At 47.9% G+C, this 21,940-nt stretch overlaps 7 protein-coding genes across 11 annotated transcripts; 4 read left to right on the forward strand and 3 right to left on the reverse strand.

Annotated features, from left to right (window-relative positions):
* Positions 1 to 64: 64 nt before the first annotated feature.
* Positions 65 to 2,710, forward strand: LOC117903340 (activating signal cointegrator 1 complex subunit 2). The gene is made up of 5 exons (XM_034815286.1): positions 65 to 302; positions 356 to 516; positions 583 to 1,197; positions 1,267 to 1,545; positions 1,615 to 2,710. The coding sequence occupies exons 1-5, from the start codon at positions 189 to 191 to the stop codon at positions 2,678 to 2,680; spliced, it is 2,235 nt and encodes a 744-aa protein (XP_034671177.1). The 5' UTR covers positions 65 to 188; the 3' UTR covers positions 2,681 to 2,710.
* LOC117903341 lies at positions 2,704 to 10,737 on the reverse strand. 2 transcript variants are annotated; one of them, XM_034815289.1, is made up of 7 exons: positions 10,689 to 10,737; positions 4,978 to 5,058; positions 4,650 to 4,911; positions 4,499 to 4,585; positions 3,591 to 4,439; positions 3,176 to 3,518; positions 2,704 to 3,122 (listed from the first exon to the last, which is right to left on the reverse strand). In XM_034815289.1, the coding sequence occupies exons 1-7, from the start codon at positions 10,695 to 10,697 to the stop codon at positions 2,786 to 2,788; spliced, it is 1,968 nt and encodes a 655-aa protein (XP_034671180.1). In that variant the 5' UTR covers positions 10,698 to 10,737; the 3' UTR covers positions 2,704 to 2,785. The 2 variants fall into 2 exon arrangements, with proteins under 2 accessions (XP_034671180.1, XP_034671179.1); XM_034815288.1 differs by having other exon boundaries at positions 3,591 to 4,445.
* A 112-nt stretch (positions 10,738 to 10,849) lies between these two features.
* LOC117903342 (WW domain-binding protein 11) lies at positions 10,850 to 12,952 on the forward strand. The gene is made up of 5 exons (XM_034815290.1): positions 10,850 to 11,009; positions 11,072 to 11,197; positions 11,278 to 11,375; positions 11,439 to 12,628; positions 12,698 to 12,952. The coding sequence occupies exons 1-5, from the start codon at positions 10,946 to 10,948 to the stop codon at positions 12,891 to 12,893; spliced, it is 1,674 nt and encodes a 557-aa protein (XP_034671181.1). The 5' UTR covers positions 10,850 to 10,945; the 3' UTR covers positions 12,894 to 12,952.
* A 398-nt stretch (positions 12,953 to 13,350) lies between these two features.
* On the reverse strand, positions 13,351 to 15,919 carry LOC117903364. Of its 2 annotated transcripts, none has more exons than XM_034815324.1 (3): positions 14,899 to 15,919; positions 14,080 to 14,661; positions 13,351 to 14,014 (listed from the first exon to the last, which is right to left on the reverse strand). In XM_034815324.1, exons 1-3 carry the CDS (start codon positions 15,589 to 15,591, stop codon positions 13,418 to 13,420), a joined length of 1,872 nt encoding a protein of 623 aa, XP_034671215.1. In that variant the 5' UTR covers positions 15,592 to 15,919; the 3' UTR covers positions 13,351 to 13,417. The 2 variants fall into 2 exon arrangements, with proteins under 2 accessions (XP_034671215.1, XP_034671225.1); XM_034815334.1 differs by having other exon boundaries at positions 13,351 to 14,011; positions 14,899 to 15,915.
* Positions 15,920 to 16,882: 963 nt separating this feature from the next.
* Positions 16,883 to 18,232, forward strand: LOC117903397 (glycerol-3-phosphate phosphatase). The gene is made up of 2 exons (XM_034815388.1): positions 16,883 to 17,442; positions 17,519 to 18,232. Exons 1-2 carry the CDS (start codon positions 17,053 to 17,055, stop codon positions 18,044 to 18,046), a joined length of 918 nt encoding a protein of 305 aa, XP_034671279.1. The 5' UTR covers positions 16,883 to 17,052; the 3' UTR covers positions 18,047 to 18,232.
* On the reverse strand, positions 18,052 to 19,543 carry LOC117903388 (translation initiation factor eIF-2B subunit beta). Its single transcript, XM_034815376.1, has 5 exons — positions 19,375 to 19,543; positions 19,217 to 19,303; positions 18,700 to 19,156; positions 18,253 to 18,638; positions 18,052 to 18,181 (listed from the first exon to the last, which is right to left on the reverse strand). The coding sequence occupies exons 1-5, from the start codon at positions 19,428 to 19,430 to the stop codon at positions 18,109 to 18,111; spliced, it is 1,059 nt and encodes a 352-aa protein (XP_034671267.1). The 5' UTR covers positions 19,431 to 19,543; the 3' UTR covers positions 18,052 to 18,108.
* Positions 19,544 to 19,810: 267 nt separating this feature from the next.
* On the forward strand, positions 19,811 to 21,902 carry LOC117903372 (UDP-N-acetylglucosamine transporter). Of its 3 annotated transcripts, XM_034815365.1 has the most exons (4): positions 19,811 to 20,059; positions 20,188 to 20,232; positions 20,328 to 20,447; positions 20,778 to 21,902. In XM_034815365.1, exons 2-4 carry the CDS (start codon positions 20,220 to 20,222, stop codon positions 21,719 to 21,721), a joined length of 1,077 nt encoding a protein of 358 aa, XP_034671256.1. In that variant the 5' UTR covers positions 19,811 to 20,059; positions 20,188 to 20,219; the 3' UTR covers positions 21,722 to 21,902. The 3 variants fall into 3 exon arrangements, with proteins under 3 accessions (XP_034671256.1, XP_034671245.1, XP_034671237.1); XM_034815354.1 differs by having other exon boundaries at positions 19,811 to 20,232; XM_034815346.1 differs by lacking the exons at positions 19,811 to 20,059; positions 20,188 to 20,232 and having other exon boundaries at positions 20,276 to 20,447.
* The last annotated feature ends 38 nt before the right edge of the window (positions 21,903 to 21,940 follow it).

Raw genomic sequence — 21,940 nt, forward strand, 5'->3', positions numbered from 1 at the left:
AAAATTAGAATTACATTTAATTCGACTATGTGGCAATAATGTGCTGACAGACCTCACCTTAATTGTCAGTGCACCCTGCGCAGCTGGTGTGCTTGAACAATTTTATGAAATTCACAAAATTGAATGTTTACAATCCAATATACCACATAAAAGACATTAGCTGTCATTAAGCAATAGAAAATAAAGCCATGCTGGACAACGACAGCAGCAACAACAATTGCAATCCACAAAAACTGCCACTCGGAGAGCTAAAGTTTGCGCTCTCTGGCCAGGATGGCGTCAAGCGACATGTCCCAGCGCTGGTAAGTGAAAAGAAAGCTTTGTATATTTGGCATATTTAACACATATGTTGCAGGATGAGCATTGGGTGCGACGAGAGAAGCCTTTTGGTAGCTACATTTGCCTGATGAGCTCCTATGGCAAACTCAAGACGGCTGCCGCACTGGAGGAATGGACATTCACGGCCAACAATTGCCGCCAGGACATGGAGTTTCTGCTCAGCCTGAGCCAGCACGAGTAAGAATTCTTCGGGAGATTACAGCCCCAGCCAATAGCTAAACGAGTATTGGTGTTCCTGCACAGATTCTGGTCGTATATGGTGTACGAGGAGTCGGCTATGGCTGCCATTGTGACATTCCTGCAGCGAGCCAATCCCTACTACAGACAGGCCGATGTCAGTGATAATTCCGCACAGGATAAGGAAATAGCACAGGCCAACAAACTCTATGGCCAGCTGCTGCGGCTCGTTGTGCGTCTCGTACTGCGTCTCTGCACCGCCAAAGAGTCCGCCTCGGAGTGGATTACACCGCAGCAGCACAGCAGCCTGCTGTACAGCAATTATCTAATCTCTGTGCCGCTCCTCTTCGATTTGGCCATTGCCGTGGGCGATGCCGAGCCCCGAAATGTGGCGCTGCTAACGCGCATCTTCGACAGCGTGCTGCGCATTCAGCCAGAGTACCAAAAGGATCTCAAGGAGGCGGTGGCCTTCTATGAGAGTGCATTTCTCAGCATGCAGATACAGGTGGAGAACGAGGGCTGTGAGGGCGCAGGCGGTGGTGCGCCCATCGAGGGTGATCTGGAGACGCCCTACGATGATGTTGTGCTCTTTGCCTTGGACTGTGCCTACACGCTGCGTCTGTTGCTGCATCTGCGACCAGAGCTGGTGGAGACAATCGAGGAGCTGCGTTTGGTCCAAAGGTTACATTTCCCCCTTGCTTCCTTTATCTCTCACTCTCTCTGTATCGTTTGTCTCTTTCTTATTCGCAGCATTGCCAATTTCTATGATCTGACGGTGCCAATGCTGTACAAGAATATTTATATGGTAAACCCCCAAGCGAATTCCCTGCGCTGGCTGAACGAGACACGCCAGCAATTTCTGGGCGTGGTGCGTGATGTCATCAGCGCACAGCTGACGGGCGGACGTGGACAGCAGCTGGTGGAACTGCTGCAGGAGTGCCTCTCCGCGCAAACCTTTGTCGTGGACTACCAGCGACAATATCCGCTCGAGCATGACATGCAAACGCTGCTCAATCGATGTCCCAACATGTGCGTTAGATCTCTCTAACATCTCAAACCCTGCCGCATTGTAATCCAATTCGAAATCCTTTTTTGCAGCAAAAACTACAAAGTGGACTTTGTCGTTTCGGGTTATCAGAAGGCGGTTAGCTCCTGTCCGAGTGGCGTTATGGCCGAAGAGCTGGACGGCAGCCCGGAGGAATCATTTGATGCCGACGAGGAGGAGGAGGAGGAGGAGCAGCAGTCTACGAACGTTTCGCCACTGCCTCAAGCCAGCAGCGGGTCGTCGCGTGACATTGATCTGGAGGTGAGCGCTGTGCTGGATGTGCTGCCCGATCTGGGCATGGGCTTCATACGTGACCTGCTCACACGCTACGAGAACAGCGAGCAGGCGATTGCCGCAATTTTGGATGACAATCTGCCACCGGATCTGGCCGCCATGGATCGCCAGAAGGTATATGTGCCGCCCGATCCACAGGATAAGCAGCAAAGCCAAACGGGCATACGACATTATAATGTGTGCGATGGCGATCGCTACGATGTCCTCACACATGACAAGCCCGCGTGCATTATCAAGCAGGGCAAGGGTCTGCCCGGTGGTCCGCGCAACGCGGAGCAGCTGCTCGATGACAAGCGGGATGTGAAGCAGCTGAAGGAGCGCTATCAGCAGTATGCCATGGTCGAGGAGTCCAACCACGATGACGGTGAATATGACGATGAGTATGATGATAGCTACGAGGCCCTCAACGAGGGTCAGGCACCGCCAGTGAGTCTGCTGCGTGCACGCATGCAGGCGGCGGCAGCAACCCCCTCTCACAGCGCTGCCTACGAGACGCAGGATCAGGAGGAGGATGACGACTACAGCTCCGACAGCAAGTCCGACAAGGCGGCGCCGCGTGGCGGTGCTGACTTTTGTGAGAATCCAGAGGTAATACGCGCCCGCTATCAGCAACGACAAATGGCCAAATATGGCCAACGCGCTGGCGGTGGCGCTGTGCCACAGCCAAGTCACACTGCTGGGGTCACTGGTGCGCCCAAGGGTCAAGGGCAGACGCAGCAAACGCAGCGCAATCGCGGCCACAAGGAGGCCAACAAATCCTCGCGTGCCAATCACAATCGCAAGGCAGGTGCAGCCTTCAAGCGTAGCAAAGGAATGATGTCCTAAAACACCGACAATAAACCAATCAATTCCTTGGGCATTTTGTTCAATTGCAGTGCAAAATATAATACAAATAATATAGATATTAACTAAGTTTAACTAGGTTATTTATTAGGCGGTTTCTTTTTCCATAAATTGTCGATTTAGTTCCTGCATTTTGGCGCTATGCGCCTCCACCTGCTTGATCTCTAGATAATGCTCCCGCACGTATGCCTTGAAGGGTGTGCTGAGCTGATTGCTGCGCGTCATTATGTGCATGTCCGTGGCCTTCCAGCGCTCCACATGCACCTCAAACTGGCAGTAGTGGCAGCGTAGCAGCTCCACTTCATGCTCGAATGCCAGCCGGCCGTAGGAGCAGCGCGCGCAGAGCGTGCACGTATACTTGTGGCTGGCATCACAGTCACTGATCAATGCCAGCTCGGGTATGAGACTTTTAGCTTGGTAAGCCCTGCAAAGAGACAAAGTTAGCGTGGCAAAAGGAGCAGCAAGGCAAAGTCCTACCATTTGCGACAATTATCACCATGTCCGGTCTCACAATTGAACACAAATGCCGCCACATGGCACATCTCGTGGAGCAGCGGCTTTATCAGCATTCCCGTTTGATTGATTTGCTCCCAGAGCAGAATGCGCGCCATGCGCTTGCCGTTTGTGTTGAAGCCCAGCTCACTGCTGCAGGGCGTCCTCATGTTTGACTTCCACACAATTTTTGCCTGTAGGCCACAATGGAAGATGGCATGATTGAAAACGCTGAACAGCACCTTGGCCAGGGCCACTTTACACTTTTCAAAGTCACTCTGGCGATAGATCAGTGCCCGTGGATGGCACAAATTGATTGAAGTCTGAGCTGCAAGTGGGGGAGGGAGATGTGTCTGTGTCAGTGTCAGTGCAACAAAAGCAGAAATCTTTTTGAACTAACGATTCAGTGACTCGATGAATCCATAGAAATGCGGATGCTCCTCGAGGCAGGCAATGCTGCCATTGTGGCGACGGCAAATGCTCTCACGCTGCTTCTCGCTGGGCAGGCAGCTCAGATCGATGGGTTCCTTGAGGAAGGCCGGCGTTTGGTTCTCTATGTACGTGGCATTTGCCTGGAATACCAGATCGTCGTAGAACTTTGCCTGCCGCTCCTCAATGGTGCTGTTGGGCGCATTCACATGCGATATATTCAGTTTCCTCATCGGCGTAGTCGGTGGATAGAGGCGTTTGGGCGTCGCCAATGCCACTTGAGTGATCGTCTCTCTTGGTGGACTCCGCTCGGAGTCCTGTTGCGATTTCTTTGGCGGCGAGCAATTTGGCCCATCTTCATAGTTGTCCATGGGATTGTAGAGGCGTCGGCGCGGTGCCATGAGGCCCAGGAATTTGTGCAGTCGCGTCTTGAGATCCGCATCATCATCGACGGACAGTTCGGGCAGTGGAGCATCCCCCACAATTGCCACCGGCTGGCTCAGATCAATGTATATTAGACGCTGATCACGCTTGGGGCTTGCCGGGCTCGACGATTCGCTGCTGCTGCTCTGGCTGTGCTGATAGGAGACGCGCCGCGGCTTGCGGCTAGACCATTTGGGCTCTGCGCTGCTCACATCCAGGCTATAATCCTCATCGTCGGTGTCGTTCGAAAGGCTATAAGACTCATCCTCCTCCCCCTCTGGCTGCGACGAAGAGTAATCAAATGTTGTGTCCAATAAGGCACGAACGGCGCGTCCGCTGCGTGTCACAGTGGTTGCCTTTGGGCTAGTGGGTGTGCTGGCACGATGCTCCGATTGATCTGCAACTATATACGTAGATATATATTCATCCTATATTATATCACTTTTTGCCACACACCCGATTTGCTGTTTTTGGAAGGTGTTTTAACGGGACTTTTTCGTTTGCGAGGAGATTTCAGATCCATCTCGTCCTGACTAGACTCAGCTGTGGGAATGTTTTGGTTTTCAACAATTATTCGGGGGGAGGATGGCAGAGCAGGTTCACTTACAGCTGTTGGCGTTGTCCTCCTCGGGTTCCGTCTCGTCGATGAAGCTACCAACAGGCGAGTTACTGTCAAATGAATCCTTCAACTTGGATGAATCGATGCAGCTAGCCTGTGGCGACGACGACAACGACGACGACGACGATCCCAAAATAAACGAATCAACAAAAACAACACTGCTGCTGTCGGCGATGTTGAGTGTATTTTCGTCGTCACTATTGCAAGCTTCGAGCATTTGGGGCAGTTTGCACGGTGGATGTTCAGCCTCCTACAACATGAAATAAGTCGAATGAAAGTTAGAGCTGCAGCGGATACCGGCATTTGCGAAATTTACCGGATTTGTGTCATTGTTTTCGTGCACATCGTCGTTAATTTGCAAATTTGCAAGCATATTTGCCAACGAAGTATTCTTTTCTTTTTTTTTTTTTTTTTTGGTATTTAATCGCTGACGCGATATTGGATGGTCGCACGACGATGAGTCCGCATTGACCAGGTACTTCACTTCGATGATGGGGCTGTCGATATTTTCTTGACTATCGATGGTTGTTAGTGAGACCGTGCATGGTGTTGCATTGGTAATTCTTATAATTTAAACAATATGATGCTTAGTTTAAAGTGTGGTCGTGTGTAAGAGTTTAACAAAATATAATGAATTGATGTGTATGTGTTGGTGTAGGTGTGTAGGTCAACAGAAGGTTGCCTCAGAAAGTAGGAGCAACAGAAGGTTGCTCCTCAAGGTGACTTCCGTTGGCACCGAGTTAACCCGACCTGAATAAAATTCAGTGTGTTTCGATTCACAACTCCAAATTAGCCTCATTAATAAATTTGGCCAATTCTCTCAAAAAAGAGGCTCCTTTGTGAGCAATAACTCCTTAAGATCTTTAAAGCGATGAAAAATTTTATATTTTTTTTTTTTATTAGCATGTCGTTGGCAGGAGAAGATTTCATGTTCCGCATTGTCGAGAACTTTGCAAACTTCGCAAATGTTGGTGTTTCTGGCTTTGATTTTGTGTAAAAAAACGTTATCATAGGTTCGATTAATTAACAGTCTATTTATGACCTTTATGTTTTTTGCACTCCAGTCGAGAGCCCAGTGCCATGGTTTGACTGGAATTTCATTGTAGATTGACGCAAAATAAATTCCTTTTGTTTTTGATATTTCCTTGTATTCATTGTTCCAATCCGTCTGAACTTTTATTTTAACTTTTCTTATTACTTCATCAGAATGTTAGGGGTAAATTAAATAGTTTGCCTACATTAGTGGCTGATTTGGCTAGTATATCAGTCTTTTCATTGATGGCAATGTTCTTGTGACCGGGTATCCAGTGCACAATAAAGTTGCTCGTGAAGGAATTGTCCATGTTGAGGTGGATTTCGTCTGTTAAGTATGAATTTGATTCATTTCTCTTCAGAGCCTTTAAGGCGCCTTGACTATCGCAGAGAATTACAGTTTTACTGTATCTTTTTTATATTAGATATCTTAACTGCCGTTAATATACCTACAAGCTCTGCAAACACAGATGAGGAACTACTTTCAGTCCTAAACTTATAGCTAAAGTTACTAGGGTAATCTAAGATACCTATACCTGTCTTATCACCATTGATGGATGCATCAGTGGAAAGAATGTTCCATCCACCTGACACCCATTCTTCAAGCTTAGCTTGATATATCGCATTGCATTCTTCGTTTGAGATGTCAGTTTTTTTTCCTGTCAAAGACTGACAGACAAATTAAGGCTTTGGAACTGTGTTTGTACTTCTTAGCTTCATTATAATTGTCGAAAAGACTACTATATTCTTGGTACACAGCTGTGTAGGCAGTCTTTGCAGTGGATTTAGTGACATCATTATACAAGGTCGGGTTTAGAGACTTTACTTTAAGTAGTTCTCTGACTGTGAGAATTTTAGCTCTGTGTTTGGGAGGTAAAATACCAGCCAGAGCAAAAAATCAGATGCGTAGATGTTTTTGGAGGCACACCCACGCAACGGCGAAGGCAGTCCGTCTGTGCAGTGTTAAGAGACTTGCTGTTGCTAATGTTAAGGTTCGAAAAACTAGTAATGGCATGTTCCTGCTGAGATCTGATGAAGGATTTGAAGATGTTGGATGAAACCTTGGGTTTGAGTCCCGCTTTGATGGTAGTTACAGCATGCAACAAAAGCTCACTTTTGTCTGATTTGCCCCTAATTTTTGCAATGTGCAATTTGTCTGACATGTTGGCACTAATGACCCTGCCTAGGAAGGTAATTGACTCCTTTATTGGGAAAGTGATATTATTACATGTAACTGCAATATTATCACGTCTTCCCCTACTGCAAAACATAACTGAGGATTTGCTGGGGTTGAAATTGAGGCCTAGATCTTGACAGAGAAGGTGAAAGTCGTTGATCTTTAACTGTAAGTTTTTGCTAGCATCATTTATGTTGTTACCTGTTGAGATGATGACAAAGTCATCAGCAAATTGAATAATGGACGTATGTGAATCATTAATTTGATGCAGTCTTTTGGTGTATAGATTGAAAAGTAGAGGTGAGAGACAGGAGCCTTGCGGCAACCCACCATTGATTTCTTTAATGAAGTTACCCAGTTTTAGGAATCTAGACGAAAAGAAATTGACAATCCAGTGAGTATATTGCGTGGGAATGTGTTCATAATCCATTAGCATTTGTAGAGTTTGTAGATTAACGCAGTTATATGCATTATCGATGTCTACTACTACAATTGCAACGAATTTTCCCCTTTTCTTCTCACAGGCCATGGTATTGATGAGATCATTTATGCACATGGCTGCTGATTTACCCTTTGGTAGGCATAAGATCGTCTGGGCATGGTGTTACGTTTTTCTAAGAACATGTCTATGCGACTCTTGATCATAAGATTAAGAGTTTTAGCCAATACCGAGATGAGTGAGATAGGTCGATAGTTTTGATAGATATGGAGATCCTTACCCCTCTTTGGGATGGGAATGACTTTGATTGTACGCCATTGATCAGGGACTCTACATTCTGTAAATAACCTATTGTATTCTTGTAAAAGATTACTCCGTGCTGGGCTCCTGAGGGCTCTTATCATGTCATATGTGATTCTATCTATTCCTCCCGCAGTGTTTCTGCCCCTATTGAGAACATCAGACAGATCACTTAAGTTAAAGGGATCAATGTTGAGTGAAGCTGGCCTGACAGAGAAGGTATGAACTTTCGCCAACACAGAGACTTGGCTTTTAAGAAAGTCAAGGTAAGGCTGGGACCATTCCGCATTAAAGCTGGAATTAACGGGATCATTAAAGGACTTAATGTTCCTCAAGAAAAGCCAGGCTTTCCTTGAGTTTGGCTTTTGATTAAGTACATCGATCTTGCGGGCGTAAGCGTTTCTTTTCGCAAGTATTACTGCCTTCTTCCATTCTACTCTCAAGTTAACTGCTTTTATGTAGCTTGACAGACTTGGAACTCTTTGTGCCTGAATCTGTGCTTCGGTATATTTTGAATACAACAGTTGCAGTTCTGGATTCCACCAAGTCTTGGGGCATCTATTGCTGCTCAAGGAGTAGGTGGAGGCCCTAATGTTGTTTGTGAAGCTTTCTGTGATGTTTGAAATGTCTCCTGATGGCATAGTACCTGTTAGCCTTCGAAGCAGTCTATTCTTAGCAAGAAAGAACTTGGGCTTCTCTATGCACTCCGGAATTTCTATGGAAATAGGATGATGGTGGCTGCCTCCAACAAAAATTGAATTGCAGCTCCAGGTGACATTATCGGTGCAGTTTGAAAAGGTCAAATCCAACACAGAGCCACTTTGACTGTCGATGTGACGTCTAAAGGTGCACCTTCCATCGTTCAAACAATTGTAACCGGAGTTACTCATGTAGTTCTCTAGGAATCTACCCTTGGCATTGGTGACATTGTCACCAAAGCAAGTGTTTCTGGCGTTAAAATCCCCAGCAAAAATCACATTGCTCCTGCCGTCCAGTTTTTCAATTATGGTTTGAATAGCATCTTGAAAGGTGTTAGTCTTCATGGAGGGTTCAAAGTATACTGAGACAATGGTGATATTTTTATTAAGGTTGCATGTCTTGGCTATGATAACATCGTGCTCTGAACTAAAGGCTTCCTTTTTAAGCTTGATGCCTTTTTTAACAGCAATGGCTACACCTCCGTAGCCATCATCTCTATGTTTTTCTAATAGATCATAGTTGATTAAATTTCTGTATGACATGTCATGGGAGAAAACTTCTGAGAAGATGGCTATGCCATATCCACCAGAGTTCAAGGTGTATTCTATGTCATTTTTGTTGTTTTTGAGTGATTGTACATTAAGCTGTAAAATCTTAGTGGACATATTAGTGGATGAGATTTGTATTGTTACCAACATCATGTTTTCTATGTTTCGAACTGCTCTGTAGGAATTTTCCTTTGATGTTTTGAATTATGTTTGTTCCATTAGCTGACTTAAGCAGTATGGGAGTGACTAATTCAAGAATTTCCTGAACTATGCTGCTACTGACACTGCTAATAGTGTCATGGTTTTCTTTTCTTGGGAATTCATATGCATGATCACTAGAGTCATTTGTGTATGACTCCAGTGAGTAGTGCGGTTTTTGCTTCTCAAAGCCTACAGTGCGTTGAATCACTCTGCTGCTATATGAATGTTTTTTTAATACCTGGTTTGCTTTTTCATTATTGCTTATAACTTGCGGTATTTGCTCACATGCATTTTTGTTGTTGTTGTTGTTGTTGTTGTTATTTTTATTTGTCATTTGAGGAAAGTTTTTGTCATAGTCTCGAATCTGATCATAGTTTTGTTGAAAGGAAAACTGCTTTAGAGCTTCCTTTCTTGCCAGTTTCTTAATGGCCATGATTTTATTTATGTCACCTTCTCTGGCCCACACCTGACACTTGTTCCTTTCAAATGCATTGTGCCCATCACCTTGACATAAGATGCACTTGTTTGTGTTACAATTTTCGTTGCAAGTGTTATTGCCACATTTCTTGCATCGCTTTTGTGACTTACAGCGCGCTGCTGTATGACCCAAGCGACCACAGTTATAACACTGCCTAATCGCAGGAATGTAGTGGGTTACCTTTAAAGAGCAAATACCATAAATCTGAACGGCCGATGGAATTTCGGTACCCGCAAAAGCAATTTTGACTGTCTCAGTTGGGACGAGCACAGATTCATTCATTTCGTTTTCGTTTTCCTAAAAATTCTTTCCACTGTGTTTATCTTAATAATTGAAATCGAGATTGTCCAGCAGTTTCATATCTGAGATATTTGGTGGGATACCCCTTATAACACCCACAGACTCAGTGTAATTCTTTGGGATAAATACGTCGATGTTTAATTTTTTAAATTCCTCACTTAGGACCATTTCATTAGCTTCAAAAGGACCACCAAAATAGAGTTTGTACAGAGTGGCAGCTAGCGGGGTTATGCGTTTGAGACCAACAAGATTGATGTGTCTTATTTTCTCAAAAAGGTATAGATCACTTTTAATATTTTTGTTTTCAAACAAATTACTTCTCTTAGTCGATAGAAGCACACTGGCTTCTCCTTTAAATGAGTGCTCATACAAATTTATATCCCTTTGTTTTTTATCGACTGTGTTATGCACATCTCTAGCGATATTTGCATTGGTATTTGTGCTGTTGACGGGGACATGAACATTCTTATCCATATCGTCCTCCATTGTGTTTGCAGGTAGAATTTTATTTTCACCTTTCGCATCATTATTAGATTCTGCCAGAAATCTTTTTGAAGCAATTTTCTTGTCTGAACAGGACTCAGACAAACGCTTAACGCCTGACACCGACTGCTCGGCGTCAGCCATCTTCACTGGTGGTTTCACCAGCCTGCCAACGACTTACCCTCTTCGTTTATATAAAAATAGTTATGGTCGCGCACAAAAAGAAAATATATCAAAAAGCCCTTTAATACAAGAGCAATAGCTCACAAACAAAAACCCGGATGGAAGGAGTTGAAACGAACACTGAAAGGGTGCCCCCTGATAGGTCTGTCACACGCGGTTGCCAAAACGGAAGTGGAGTATTCTTTTCAAGCGACATTTTTAACTTTTTTTGTCATCATTCAACATTGACCGCGAAATTATCGATAGGATATACCCTCAAAAATATACCAAAGTATATACTATGGCTTCTTGAAATAGTCAGGATCCAACTCGAATGACTTGTTCTGTGCGGTATATTTGATCGAGAAATCTGCGGTCACATTGCTCCCCCACCAAAAGACGCCGCCTCCCGGTTTTTGTTTTATTTTCTTTTTAATAAAATTGTTATCAAATTAACAATACAAGATGGGTCGACGCTCCATTAACACCACAAAGAGTGGAAAATATATGAACCCCACAGACCAAGCACGTAAGTCCAATGCTTTAAACAATTCTAACTTTTAACCCCAAACCCCAACAAAAATGTTTCAGGCAAGGAGGCACGCAAAAAAGAGCTGAAAAAGAACAAGAAACAGCGACAAATGGTACGGGCAGCGGTCCTCAAGAACAAAGATCCATCCCAGATACTCGAGGAGATGGAAAAGATCGATGAGATGGGTAAGTTGCCCATCACAGGCACCTGGAAACTGCCCCAAACTGATGCAGCGGCTCCACATTTTCTACTCCTCCCCCGACAGAATACAATGTGTTGCAGCCGTCGCCACTGAATGAGAAAGTGTTGCGGGACAAGCGCAAGAAGCTAAAGGAGACCTTCGATCGTGTGATGCGGCTCTATGTGAGATTATCCATTGAATGAAATAAACAGAAGATGAAAACTAATCCTAAATTTTCCCTGCAGCACAATGACGAGCCGGAGCACTGGGCAGAGCTGAAGCGCAAGGAGGTGGAGTACGAGAAGAAGCGCATCAAAAAGCAACAATACTACGAGAGTGTCAAGCACGCCCAGAGTGTACAAATTGATGAGATTCCCCTGCCTGCGCCTGTTACACCGGCCGCACCGGGTCCCACACCAAGTGTAGCGCCCGTTGGCCCTGGCTTTGGTGTGGGCGTGGGCATGCGTGTGCCACCGCCGCCCATTGCACTGGCTCTGCCACCCTACGCACCGGGCGCACCGCCGGGAGTGCCCAAGAACAGCGATGCCGTGCCCATTGAGGTGCAGCCAGAGAAGCCAATAGATGAGGAAGATATGGATTGGCTGGGCGTGCCGCCGGGGCCACCGCCCGATCTGTTTGCCATGTCCGAACTGGACTCGGATGCCGAGGGCAATACCGACCATGACGGGGAAGGCGATGAAATCGAGGACGAGGACAAGGAGGAGGCATCAGAGCCAATCGCCCAAAACATTGACGACTTCATGAAGGAAATGGAACATGTGCACAAGCGCAAGCATCGCAAGCTCGTGGCCAAGGCGGATGACAGTGCAGACGGTGGCTCTGCTGACGAGGATGACGATGAACCGCACGCGATGTCGGTGCGCAGCCACGAGGACAGTGACTCGGACAATAAATCGAACCTCAGCAGCGACAGCGACGATGAGCCCGATGATGATGACGACGACGATGACGAGGATGAGGATATGGGCGAGCAGCCGACCAAAATGGAACCGATCAAACCCCCCAATGTGCCTGCCATAACGACGCCCGCGCCACCAAAAGCTCCCACACTGCCACCACTTCCGCTGCCGCCATCGTCCTCGGTGCCGGCGCCACCACAGGTGCCACAGCTGCCGCCCATTCACAATATTGGGCCGCCGGCTATAATGTACCGTCCGCCGCCCATGCGTCCGCCAAATCCACACGCTGGTCCTGGCTTTGGGCTGCGCATGCCACCAGGTCCACCACCCGGTTCGCGGCCACCACATGCACTTGGTCCCATGCCACGCATGGGCATACGCATGCCGCCAGGCCCGCCGCCCGGTCTGCCGCCACGCATGGCGCATCACAACAAGCAAGGCGGTCCGCCAGCACCACCGCCGCCAAAGGAATCGGCCAAGGGTGTGACCACCATCACCGCCAAGCCACAAATTCGGTAAGCAAAAACGCAAAAATTGAAATTTTGTTTGCCCATTTCTTGACATTCATTTCCTTCCGCACACAGCAATCTAAGTGCGGACGTAACGCGCTTTGTGCCCTCCACGTTGCGCGTGAAACGAGACGATCAGCGTCGCGTGACGCGACCAAAGCACACGGGCGCAGGTGACACGGGACATGCACCGTCCGAGTCTCACAGCAAGCCGCCCACCAAAGACGATGCCTACATGCAGTTTATGAATGAAATGCAGGGTCTGCTGTAGCACTCCCCGCAGCAGTGGGGTTGTGGGTGTGTGGCTGTAAATTAAATAATTTTAGTCTTAGATAAATTCGAGTCAACCAAAAAAAAACAAACAAACAGCAAAAGGATTTGTTTTCCATTGAAGTTCTCTTTTGGTTCCACTTGTCGCTACATCTGTCTCGCTCTTCTCTGTGCACAACGCTGTTATAACTCAGCTACCCAGCGCCAGATGGCGCAGTGGGATATTTGTGTGTGAGAGAGAAAGAGAATGAGGACGGGAGAACTGTTGTTAACTATTTGTTTATAACGGCTAAAATAATGAACCAAAATCTGCAGTTTGTTAGACAAAATCATACTCTACTGTTCTGTTTACTTAAATCTTCAGAATTCTGATTATTTAATTATTAGCCAGAGCAATTTGGGGGAGTTCTTTTTTTATTTGATTTAATTTAAAACCTTTAAAGGAGGAATATTTACATTTACACACACACATAGAGGAAAAGAAAATATTTACATTGCAGTTTCCGAGTAGCAGATGCATGCCGGTCATTTGGCTACATTTGCGTGGACCCGGGGCGGCGATGATCCATTATCGATTTGGGCCTTGGCCGTTGACTTCTTGGCAAATGGCCGCAGCTCAATAATGTCCGCCTTGAGGGCCCTGAAGCTCTTGCGCAACGAATCGGAGACCTTTTTCGTGTAGCTATTGCTGTTGCTGCACAACGAGAGCTTGTCCTCGCCGTGGCCACGTCGATCGCTGGACAAAGGACGCAACTCATCCTCCTGCTGGCCCGCAGCTCCTTCGCTTAGAATATTCCTTAGATACTTGCGATTAAAGTGCAACTGTGGGGTGCCCCATTTGCGCTCCAGCTCGAGGCCATTGCTCGTGTTGGGATCATCCTCCGAGTCGGGCGTGGAGACAGTCGCATCTCCATCGCCCTCGGGCTCCATCTCCACATCCACCACGCCCATGCCCTCCTTGTATGTGCGCGTAATAATCATATTGGCCGGCACACTCTTGCCATTGACGCCCGCATTCTTTGTCTGCTCATAGTCGATGGGCACGGGCAGGCTCTGGCGTGGCGGCTTGGCCCGACGCGGTGACTTGACCGCCAGCACGCTCACGCGATAGTGCAGCACCTGCTGAAAGGAAGAGAGAGCGTTAGTAGGAATCATTGATGGAGAGGCAAGCACACACACACACACACCTTTTCGGTATCGATGAAACGCGAGAGCTCGTTGAGGGGAATGCTCACGCATGTGCCATCCATGAGGATATCCCGATCGTATTCGCTGTGAACGGGAAACTTTTGGGTCATGGACAGCGCCTCGTTGTCCGGCTGCAGCAGCGTCACCTCGTAGGCATAGTTGTACTTGCTCTCGCGACGATTCGAGGTGCAGGTCATGGTGAAGAGGATGCGCTGCTTGTCGTAGATCTCGTAGAAGTTAAACATTTCATCGTGCGCCTGGAAGACATAGTAGCCGGTGAGGGGCTTGCGTCGCACCGCCATATTCCACACCAGATCCGAGCTGTGTGTGCGGAAAAGCTTGTCGGCATGCTGCTCCTCCAGATGCTCCTTCCACTGCACCTCCCTGCCCTGCCACTTGCACTCGCCCCACACACGGCCCATAAAACATTTCATTGGCTTGTATATGCACTGCTGCTCATGCCAGGGTAACAATGCCACCGGCATGCGCACCTGGCAACCACCAGCTGCATGGCTGCATCTGAAATGTGCCTTGGCACACAGCGCCTCAACCGTCAGGGAGCGTGAATTGGTGAATGATTCCTGCACAGAAGATAAGGGGAAAAAAGATCACTTGTTATGCGGCTGTCGATGATGTCAATCATTAGTTATTTCATATTTCATATTCAGTTTCAAGTGGTTCCCACTGTCATTCCCCATCTCTGTCTGCCCCCACCCCTCTCCCACTCCCGTACGTCATTAGATAAGATTTTGGCATGCCGATAAGTTCGATAATCGATACCCGATAACGTTTGGACACGTCCGCTGACGTCAATTTACCTTGCACAGTGGGCACATAAGCAATATCCGTGTGCACTGCTCACACACACTGTGCCCGCTCTTGCACAGCAAAATGGGAGCCTTCATGGCGCCAGCGCAGCCGGGACAGCGCAATTCCTCAATCAGACCTTCATAGTGCCGTGCAGACACAGTCGCTGGTGGCTCTGCCTCCGCTGCTCCATTTGGTTCCTCCGCTGTTGTCGCTGCACTTAGTGCCGATTCCGTTAGGCTTTGACGCAGCAGCGTGGCATCAGCGGCTCCATTTGTCACCGGACTACGTCCATCACCGGAGCCAATGCTGCGTGTGCGACTCAGCATGGGTGGCTTTGGTGGCGGCGACATGGGTGAACGCATTGTCACCACGTTGGGGCTGGGTAGCGTGGCATATTTGACATTCAGCACGAGACTGTTTGGTTTTGCTTCCACTTGCACTTGTTCCTCCTTCTCCTCCTGCTTCTCCTCCACTTTCGTTTCCTTCTTCTCGTTCGTCTCCTCACTTATCGTGCTGTTTAGAAAGATGCGACGCTGTTCATTGATCTGCTCAATGGTCTTTAGCTGGCCGAGTATCTTCAGCTCCTCGCCATTGCTGCAGCTGGATGAGGATTCACCGGCAATGGGTGTTGTCGCCTCAATGCCATTGCTGGCCACAGATGCAATTTTTTGCTCACTACCGTTGCTGTTGCTGTTGCTCATGGTGTTCTAAGTTCTATTGTGTAATCACGGCCAGTTGCTCCAGCACAATGTTTGTGCGCTTTGCCCGTTCGTCTTCTTCTGGTTAGTTTGTGGCTTCGTACCGGTGCTGGTGCTTTAGCTGGTGCTGGGTCTCTCGTATCTTATCAGAGAGACGCCTGCCTAACTAAACTAACTTGGCTGGCAATCGATTTGGATTTCTGATATACCCATAAGTAGTATACCCGGGACCCGTCCGTACATATCAAATGTGCGACAACCCATTTGCCTTTTGCTTTCTGCTTTTGGTCTTCTTGGTTTTTGCCTCTGTCCCGCTGCCGCTGCCGCTGCCGTTTCTCCCCCGTCTTGTTTCAATTATCTTTCGGCCAGTACTGTGGCACGCCCCACAGCCAAATTGAAATGTTTGTGAATCTGAATTATTGGCCATTGGCGCGGCTTCCTCTCCGTTTTTTGCGCGACCTTTTCAATGTTCGCCCCTGGGTTCTCGGTAAGTACCGTTGGCCGTTGGTTTGTTGGCCAAATGCCGCAGCCATCAATGTCAAGGTGTTGACGTGTTTTGGGGTTGTTATTGTTATATATATGTCTATGGCCTGTGCATGTAATTTCTTTAAGCCCCAAACAGTGGAAAGTGGAAAGCCCTTGCCGGGCCGGGCCAGGCCGCGCCAAATCAAAGAAAGAAAACAAAAGACAAAAGCGCCAAAAATGCGATACTTACGATCGATAGGCCGTGACCTGTCAGACATATCGAATGGGATTTGACTCTAATTTAATCAAGTAACCAAGTTGATTGTTTACAGTTTTAGAGGAATTTAGTAATTGTTTTTGTCTTTTCTTACTACTATTTATTGCTTTAGCGTGGAAATACAGCTTATTCTTCATTTGATGTGCCTGCCATTATCGGCTTGGTCAATCGATATTGTTATCGAACTAGTTTTGGTTCTTCTCTGCAAGACGTTGAATTTGAAATAAAAGTTTCAACTTTCTGTACTCTACAACTGATTATGGCCCCCTGCCACCTGTTTGAAATTATCAAAACAAGACAGACCAAACGCTGACTTGCAATTTCACTGCGCGGTTTCGTGTATGGAAGATTAGACAATGCCCAAGACTACTCCGGTTGGGGCCAACACATGCACGCGTCTCGCATGCAGAGAGCATACAAAGCACAGACGATGCCTATTTACATAGTAAATCTTATCGTGCTCACTCAACTAGTTAGCTTAAATCGTGTAATAAAGGAATTAAGAAACAGCTGAACAGCTGGCGGACCAACGGCCACCCTATCGTCGTCAATGTGACGGTGAAGGTTAAACGGCCGCGTCGGCATTGGCATTGGCATTCAGTCGTCCAGTAAATTGCGGTGCGCGCGCAACCACGGGCAAGGCAAGGCAAGGCAAGGCAAGGCAGGCAGCATCCATTTAAATCCATTCCATTCCATCTGGCCGGTAAACGTTAACCATCGTCATGGCCCCACCACGTCACATACTTGAACTTAGCCGGCAGGAGCAGCGTCAATTCATTGACTCCTTCGACATGGTCATCAGCGATTGCGATGGCGTTGTCTGGCTGCTTGTGGGCTGGATACCAGGCACTGGTGCGGCCGTCAATGCCCTCAAATCGGCCGGCAAGCAAATCAAATTTGTGTCGAACAACAGCTTCCGCACCGACGAGCAGTACATGGCGAAGTTCGAGCACATTGGGGCCAACAATGTGCACGACGATGATGTTGTGCATCCGGTGAAGACGATTGTGCGGTATCTGCGTAAGCATAGGCCCGGTCAGCGTGTCTACTCCCTCATGTCGCTGGAGGCTAACGAAACGTTGCGTAAGCACGACATTGACTTTGAGTCGCTGGTGAGGATGGTGGCAGTTGGCACTTGGCGGCGAGTTGACTATTGATTGCCTCTCTCTCCTCTCTCTGTACTTGCAGCAAGTGAAGGAGCATTTAACGGCTGCCTCGCTGGTGGATCATTTGAGCATTGACAAGCCCGTGGGCGCTGTACTCTTCGACATTCACCTGGACATGTCGTACGTGGAGCTGGCCAAGGCCATTAGACATCTGCAGCAGAACGATGATTGCCAGCTGATAGCCGGCGGCAGCGATGTCATCATGCCACTGGCCGAAAATCTCAATGTTGCCGGATTCTTTGACTTTCTGGAGCATGTGAAGCGCTATACGCAGCGCGAGGCCACATTTCTGGGCAAACCATCGCCCATTCTGGGCGAAATGTTTAGCGAAATGTTCGACATTAGCGATCCCAAGCGCTGCATCTTCATTGGCGACACCCTCGTGCAGGATGTGCAATTTGGCAAGGCGTGCGGCTATCAATCGCTGCTTGTGCTCAGCGGCTGCCTCACCAAAGAGGACATGTTCAATGCGCCCATCGACGCACAGCCCGACTATTATGCCGACAGTCTGGCTGACTTTACGCAATTGTTGCAGAATATACAAGAATAGTATCATAAGGAGGAAAGGAGCGAACTTGCTTTATTCGTCGAGTGTCGAGTCGTGTGTGAATTTTATATCTCCAAATCCTCGGGATGATACAGTTCCGTGAGCAGACGATACACATAGGAGGGGGCATGGCCACCGCTAGCACAAAAAATATAATATATTAAAGTTGTTTGAGTTACTTGTTGAATATTGATTGATATTTTACTCACGTATTGGATATGAAGAGCGTCACCAGCTCGGGTGGCACATAGTCAAACATGGGACTGTAGACCTTGGCCTCGCGCGCTGGTATCGAATCGTATGGTATGACATCCTCCGCACAGCCAACCATATTGAAGGCATCCTGTTCGCATAGATGCAACGGCGACAGCTTGTACATGGGCGCCAGGACAATCACTGGCACGGAATAATGCTTGGCGGCCAGCGCCACCGTATAGGCACCGCAGGCAGCTCGCAATCCACCATTGGCCAGCACACTGTGTGTGCCAATGATGACCTTATTCACGCGCGACATCATGGCAAATATCGCTGCATCGGGTATGACAATTATCTCCACATTCTTCTCTGCTGCCAAGCTGGCGGCCAGGTTGTGACCCTGCAAGGGAGAGAGTGAAAAATCACTTGCTGAGATTCCCCTTTTTGGGTGTGGAACTCACTCGACTGGCGGGCGCACACTCTGCCACAATGATGGTGAGGAACTGACGCTTCTTGATGGCTCGCTTTAGAAAATTCTCAACGCTGCGCGAGTGTCCCAGCGTCAGAATGATCTCCGAGGAGTGTATATGCTCCTCCGCCTGCACGCAAATGTTCTCTGAGCTGGTCTCCAGCTCCGTTTCGACCTCCTGCAGATGATCGAGCAGCGCCTCGCGCAACCCCTGCTGCGGCACCGAATAGTCCACGCTGACATTGCTTTCGCTGGTCTGGGTGACCAGTTTGTGGAGCGACAGCGAGGCCTGTGAGTCATCCGCAAAGTGCTGCACCTTGGCATGCAACAGATCGAACTCCTCGCGCGTCAGTTTCAAGATGCGGCGTGCTATGTTCGAGGTAACAGTCTCCTGTGGCAGGGCAGCCTGCAAGATGCGGCACTGCGCCCGCACAATCTGCATAAGGGCACTGCATTGGGCAACATTGAGAGTGGTAAATGCATAGACGACAGCCAGTTCACATACTTACTCGGCATTCTTCCAGCTCTTGCTGATGATTATGTACTTGAAGATGTCTAGCGTCTTGTTGGTTATGCCGTAGGAGCCCTCCACCAAGCTGTTCAAAGATGAAGGAAAAGTGTCAGCACTGGTGTAGGTGCTTGAACTCTGCTTTAATTGTTAACTTACCCCACTTTGATGGCATGTATGAGCTGGGTGACCTCTTTCAGTGGCTGTTCGCGCATTTTGACCCCCGCACGTGTGTTTAATGTTTAACAATTCGCGTTAAAAGTTAATAAAAATGTGGTAAATAGACGTACGCACTGCCACGGGCTGTTATCGATACCGCCAATGTGCTGCGACAGGTATGGCAGAAACAACTGTGCGCGGTGCGCACCAAACCGAACCACAAGCTGAACAAATATTAGCATGCCAAATGGCATTTGATTATTATACTTATACCGCCTTCATAGTACTTTTAACTGAACACTGTTCAAATTTGCATCAATTGAAATCAAACAGGTGGGGGCGTTGATTTATTTCCGCTTGAATGAAGATGTAGCTTTTTTTCTGAATCGCTGAATGGCCAACACTGGCGGCAACTGTGTCATCGGTTATCGGCAAAGAGAGGCCGATGTCGCAGCAGCAGCAACACAACAATAACAACAACAACCACACAGACAGAAATGCCCAACGATAAAAACTTGCCCTGGCCGCCGCGAGAAATGGGCTGCTCCGAAGCTTCAGATTGTTGTTTACGTGTCTTCTTCCCAAAGCTGAGGACGCTACCACATTGACCGACCCACCGACGCACAGTTCGGTGGCATTAATAAGACTGCCAAGTAAAAGCGAAAAACCGAAACATTTCCAACCGGTAACTGAATACCCGGATTGATCTCCAGCGGTTGTTTATTTAACTGGCTGCTGTCTGCGCTGTTCTATTCTAATTCTATTCTGTTTGCTTCGCCTGGCTCCACTCTTGTTTGCTCTCGCTCTCTGCAGCACACACAAAAGGCGAAAGACAAGCATTAACAATGAATATCCATAGTGAGTAATAAATATGTTTTTAGTTGTCTTTGAACTCTACACTAATTAATGTCATAATATGCTGCTGCTGCCCGCTCCCATTTCTTATCGTACAGTGAACACAAACACATTGAAGTACATCAGTTTGTTAACGCTAACGCTTCAGAATGCGATCTTGGGTCTCAGCATGCGCTATGCCCGGACCAGGCCCGGTGAAATTTTTCTCAGTTCAACGGGTGAGTTGTAAAAGCCACAAAACATATTTATTTACGTGGGCAACTTCCACGCAAGCAGCCGCTGCACAGGCACTTGCTGGCATTTTGTGCGGGGGGCCGAGCTGCTCTAGCCAACGGAAGTGCCTGATAAGCTAAAACCCCAAGCGTACTTCCGCTTGTGTAACCCAACCAACCATCAAAATCAATCTCTGTCTCACTGATAGGCTCACAAAAACTACACATTTTGGTCATAAATTAACTTGTTTTCCCTCTTATCTTTCTATTGCTTTCTGCTCATTAGCTTGATTAATTTTTTATATCTCTTTTCTCGCTCTCGCTCTTGTCTTTTAGCTGTGCTGATGGCTGAGTTTGCCAAGCTGATTACATGCCTGTTTCTGGTGTTCAACGAGGAGGGCAAGGATGCACAGAAATTTGTACGCTCGCTGCACAAGACAATCATTGCCAATCCCGTGGATACGCTCAAGGTGTGCGTCCCCTCGCTGGTGTATATTGTGCAGAATAATTTGCTGTATGTGTCGGCCTCGCATCTGGATGCGGCCACCTATCAGGTCACATACCAGCTAAAGATTCTCACCACGGCCATGTTCGCTGTGGTCATACTACGCCGCAAGCTTCTCACCACACAATGGGGCGCTTTGCTGCTGCTGGTCATGGGCATTGTCTTGGTGCAACTCGCACAGACGGTCACGGGCGGCGGCAGTAGTGACTCCACGTCGTCATCTGGCGGCAACGATGCGGCATCGTCCTCAAGCTCGGGACCCGAGCAGAATCGCATGCTGGGCCTGTGGGCCGCCTTGGGCGCTTGCTTTCTGTCCGGCTTTGCTGGCATTTACTTCGAAAAAATACTCAAGGGCGCCGAGATCTCCGTGTGGATGCGCAACGTGCAGCTCAGCCTGCTGAGCATACCATTTGGCCTGCTCACGTGCTTCGTGAACGATGGCAGTCGCATCTTTGAGCATGGCTTCTTCCATGGCTACGATTTCTTTGTGTGGTATCTGGTGCTGCTGCAGGCCGGCGGTGGCCTCATTGTCGCCGTTGTTGTCAAATATGCGGACAACATACTCAAAGGCTTTGCCACCTCACTGGCCATCATCATCTCCTGCGTGGCCTCCATCTACATCTTTGACTTTAATCTCACGCTGCAGTTCAGCTTTGGAGCTGCCCTGGTCATTGCCTCCATCTTTATGTACGGCTACGATCCGTCCGCACGCTCCGGGCCCAAGACCACAGCCCAGACGGCCTCCGACGAGGAGAAGCTACTGCCGCGCGTCTAAAAAAGAGAGAAGCCTCAGCCACCTCAGACCGTCTGTCAACAGTATTTGTCCCCAAGAAGACCCGATCCCACCCTGCAATGGTTACATTTGATGTACTTTGGATGTACTTTATTCCCCTAATCCCCCCACTGTGTGTGTGTGTTGTGTGTGCGTGTGTTTGTGTGCTTGTTAACCTCCTCCCAATTATGTAACATAATAATTTTGTTTGAATTTAAAATA

This window comes from Drosophila subobscura, chromosome A, assembly GCF_008121235.1.
Source record: "Drosophila subobscura isolate 14011-0131.10 chromosome A, UCBerk_Dsub_1.0, whole genome shotgun sequence".
Lineage (NCBI taxonomy): Eukaryota > Metazoa > Arthropoda > Insecta > Diptera > Drosophilidae > Drosophila > Drosophila subobscura.

Excerpts from the sequence above, each read along its gene's own strand:
- LOC117903372 (XM_034815346.1), top strand. The coding sequence starts at position 20,291 with ATGCTGCTGCTGCCCGCTCCCATTTCTTATCGTACAGTGAACACAAAC. Across the intron at positions 20,448-20,777 it reads AATTTTTCTCAGTTCAACGG|CTGTGCTGATGGCTGAGTTT; the intron begins GTGAGTTGTAAA and ends CTTGTCTTTTAG.
- LOC117903342 (XM_034815290.1), top strand. The coding sequence starts at position 10,946 with ATGGGTCGACGCTCCATTAACACCACAAAGAGTGGAAAATATATGAAC. Across the intron at positions 11,010-11,071 it reads GAACCCCACAGACCAAGCAC|GCAAGGAGGCACGCAAAAAA; the intron begins GTAAGTCCAATG and ends AAAATGTTTCAG. Across the intron at positions 11,376-11,438 it reads ATCGTGTGATGCGGCTCTAT|CACAATGACGAGCCGGAGCA; the intron begins GTGAGATTATCC and ends TTTTCCCTGCAG.
- LOC117903364 (XM_034815324.1), bottom strand. The coding sequence starts at position 15,591 with ATGAGCAACAGCAACAGCAACGGTAGTGAGCAAAAAATTGCATCTGTG. Across the intron at positions 14,662-14,898 it reads TTATGTGCCCACTGTGCAAG|GAATCATTCACCAATTCACG; the intron begins GTAAATTGACGT and ends TCTTCTGTGCAG. Across the intron at positions 14,015-14,079 it reads GTTTCATCGATACCGAAAAG|CAGGTGCTGCACTATCGCGT; the intron begins GTGTGTGTGTGT and ends TCTTCCTTTCAG.
- LOC117903340 (XM_034815286.1), top strand. The coding sequence starts at position 189 with ATGCTGGACAACGACAGCAGCAACAACAATTGCAATCCACAAAAACTG. Across the intron at positions 303-355 it reads AGCGACATGTCCCAGCGCTG|GATGAGCATTGGGTGCGACG; the intron begins GTAAGTGAAAAG and ends CATATGTTGCAG. Across the intron at positions 1,546-1,614 it reads CTCAATCGATGTCCCAACAT|CAAAAACTACAAAGTGGACT; the intron begins GTGCGTTAGATC and ends CCTTTTTTGCAG.
- LOC117903397 (XM_034815388.1), top strand. The coding sequence starts at position 17,053 with ATGGCCCCACCACGTCACATACTTGAACTTAGCCGGCAGGAGCAGCGT. Across the intron at positions 17,443-17,518 it reads ACATTGACTTTGAGTCGCTG|CAAGTGAAGGAGCATTTAAC; the intron begins GTGAGGATGGTG and ends CTGTACTTGCAG.
- LOC117903341 (XM_034815288.1), bottom strand. Across the intron at positions 4,912-4,977 it reads AAAACAATGACACAAATCCG|GAGGCTGAACATCCACCGTG; the intron begins GTAAATTTCGCA and ends TTCATGTTGTAG. Across the intron at positions 3,519-3,590 it reads ATTCATCGAGTCACTGAATC|CTCAGACTTCAATCAATTTG; the intron begins GTTAGTTCAAAA and ends CCCCACTTGCAG.
- LOC117903388 (XM_034815376.1), bottom strand. The coding sequence starts at position 19,430 with ATGCGCGAACAGCCACTGAAAGAGGTCACCCAGCTCATACATGCCATC. Across the intron at positions 19,157-19,216 it reads AAGAGCTGGAAGAATGCCGA|TGCCCTTATGCAGATTGTGC; the intron begins GTAAGTATGTGA and ends TGCCCAATGCAG. Across the intron at positions 18,182-18,252 it reads ACGCTCTTCATATCCAATAC|CGGTGGCCATGCCCCCTCCT; the intron begins GTGAGTAAAATA and ends TTTTTGTGCTAG.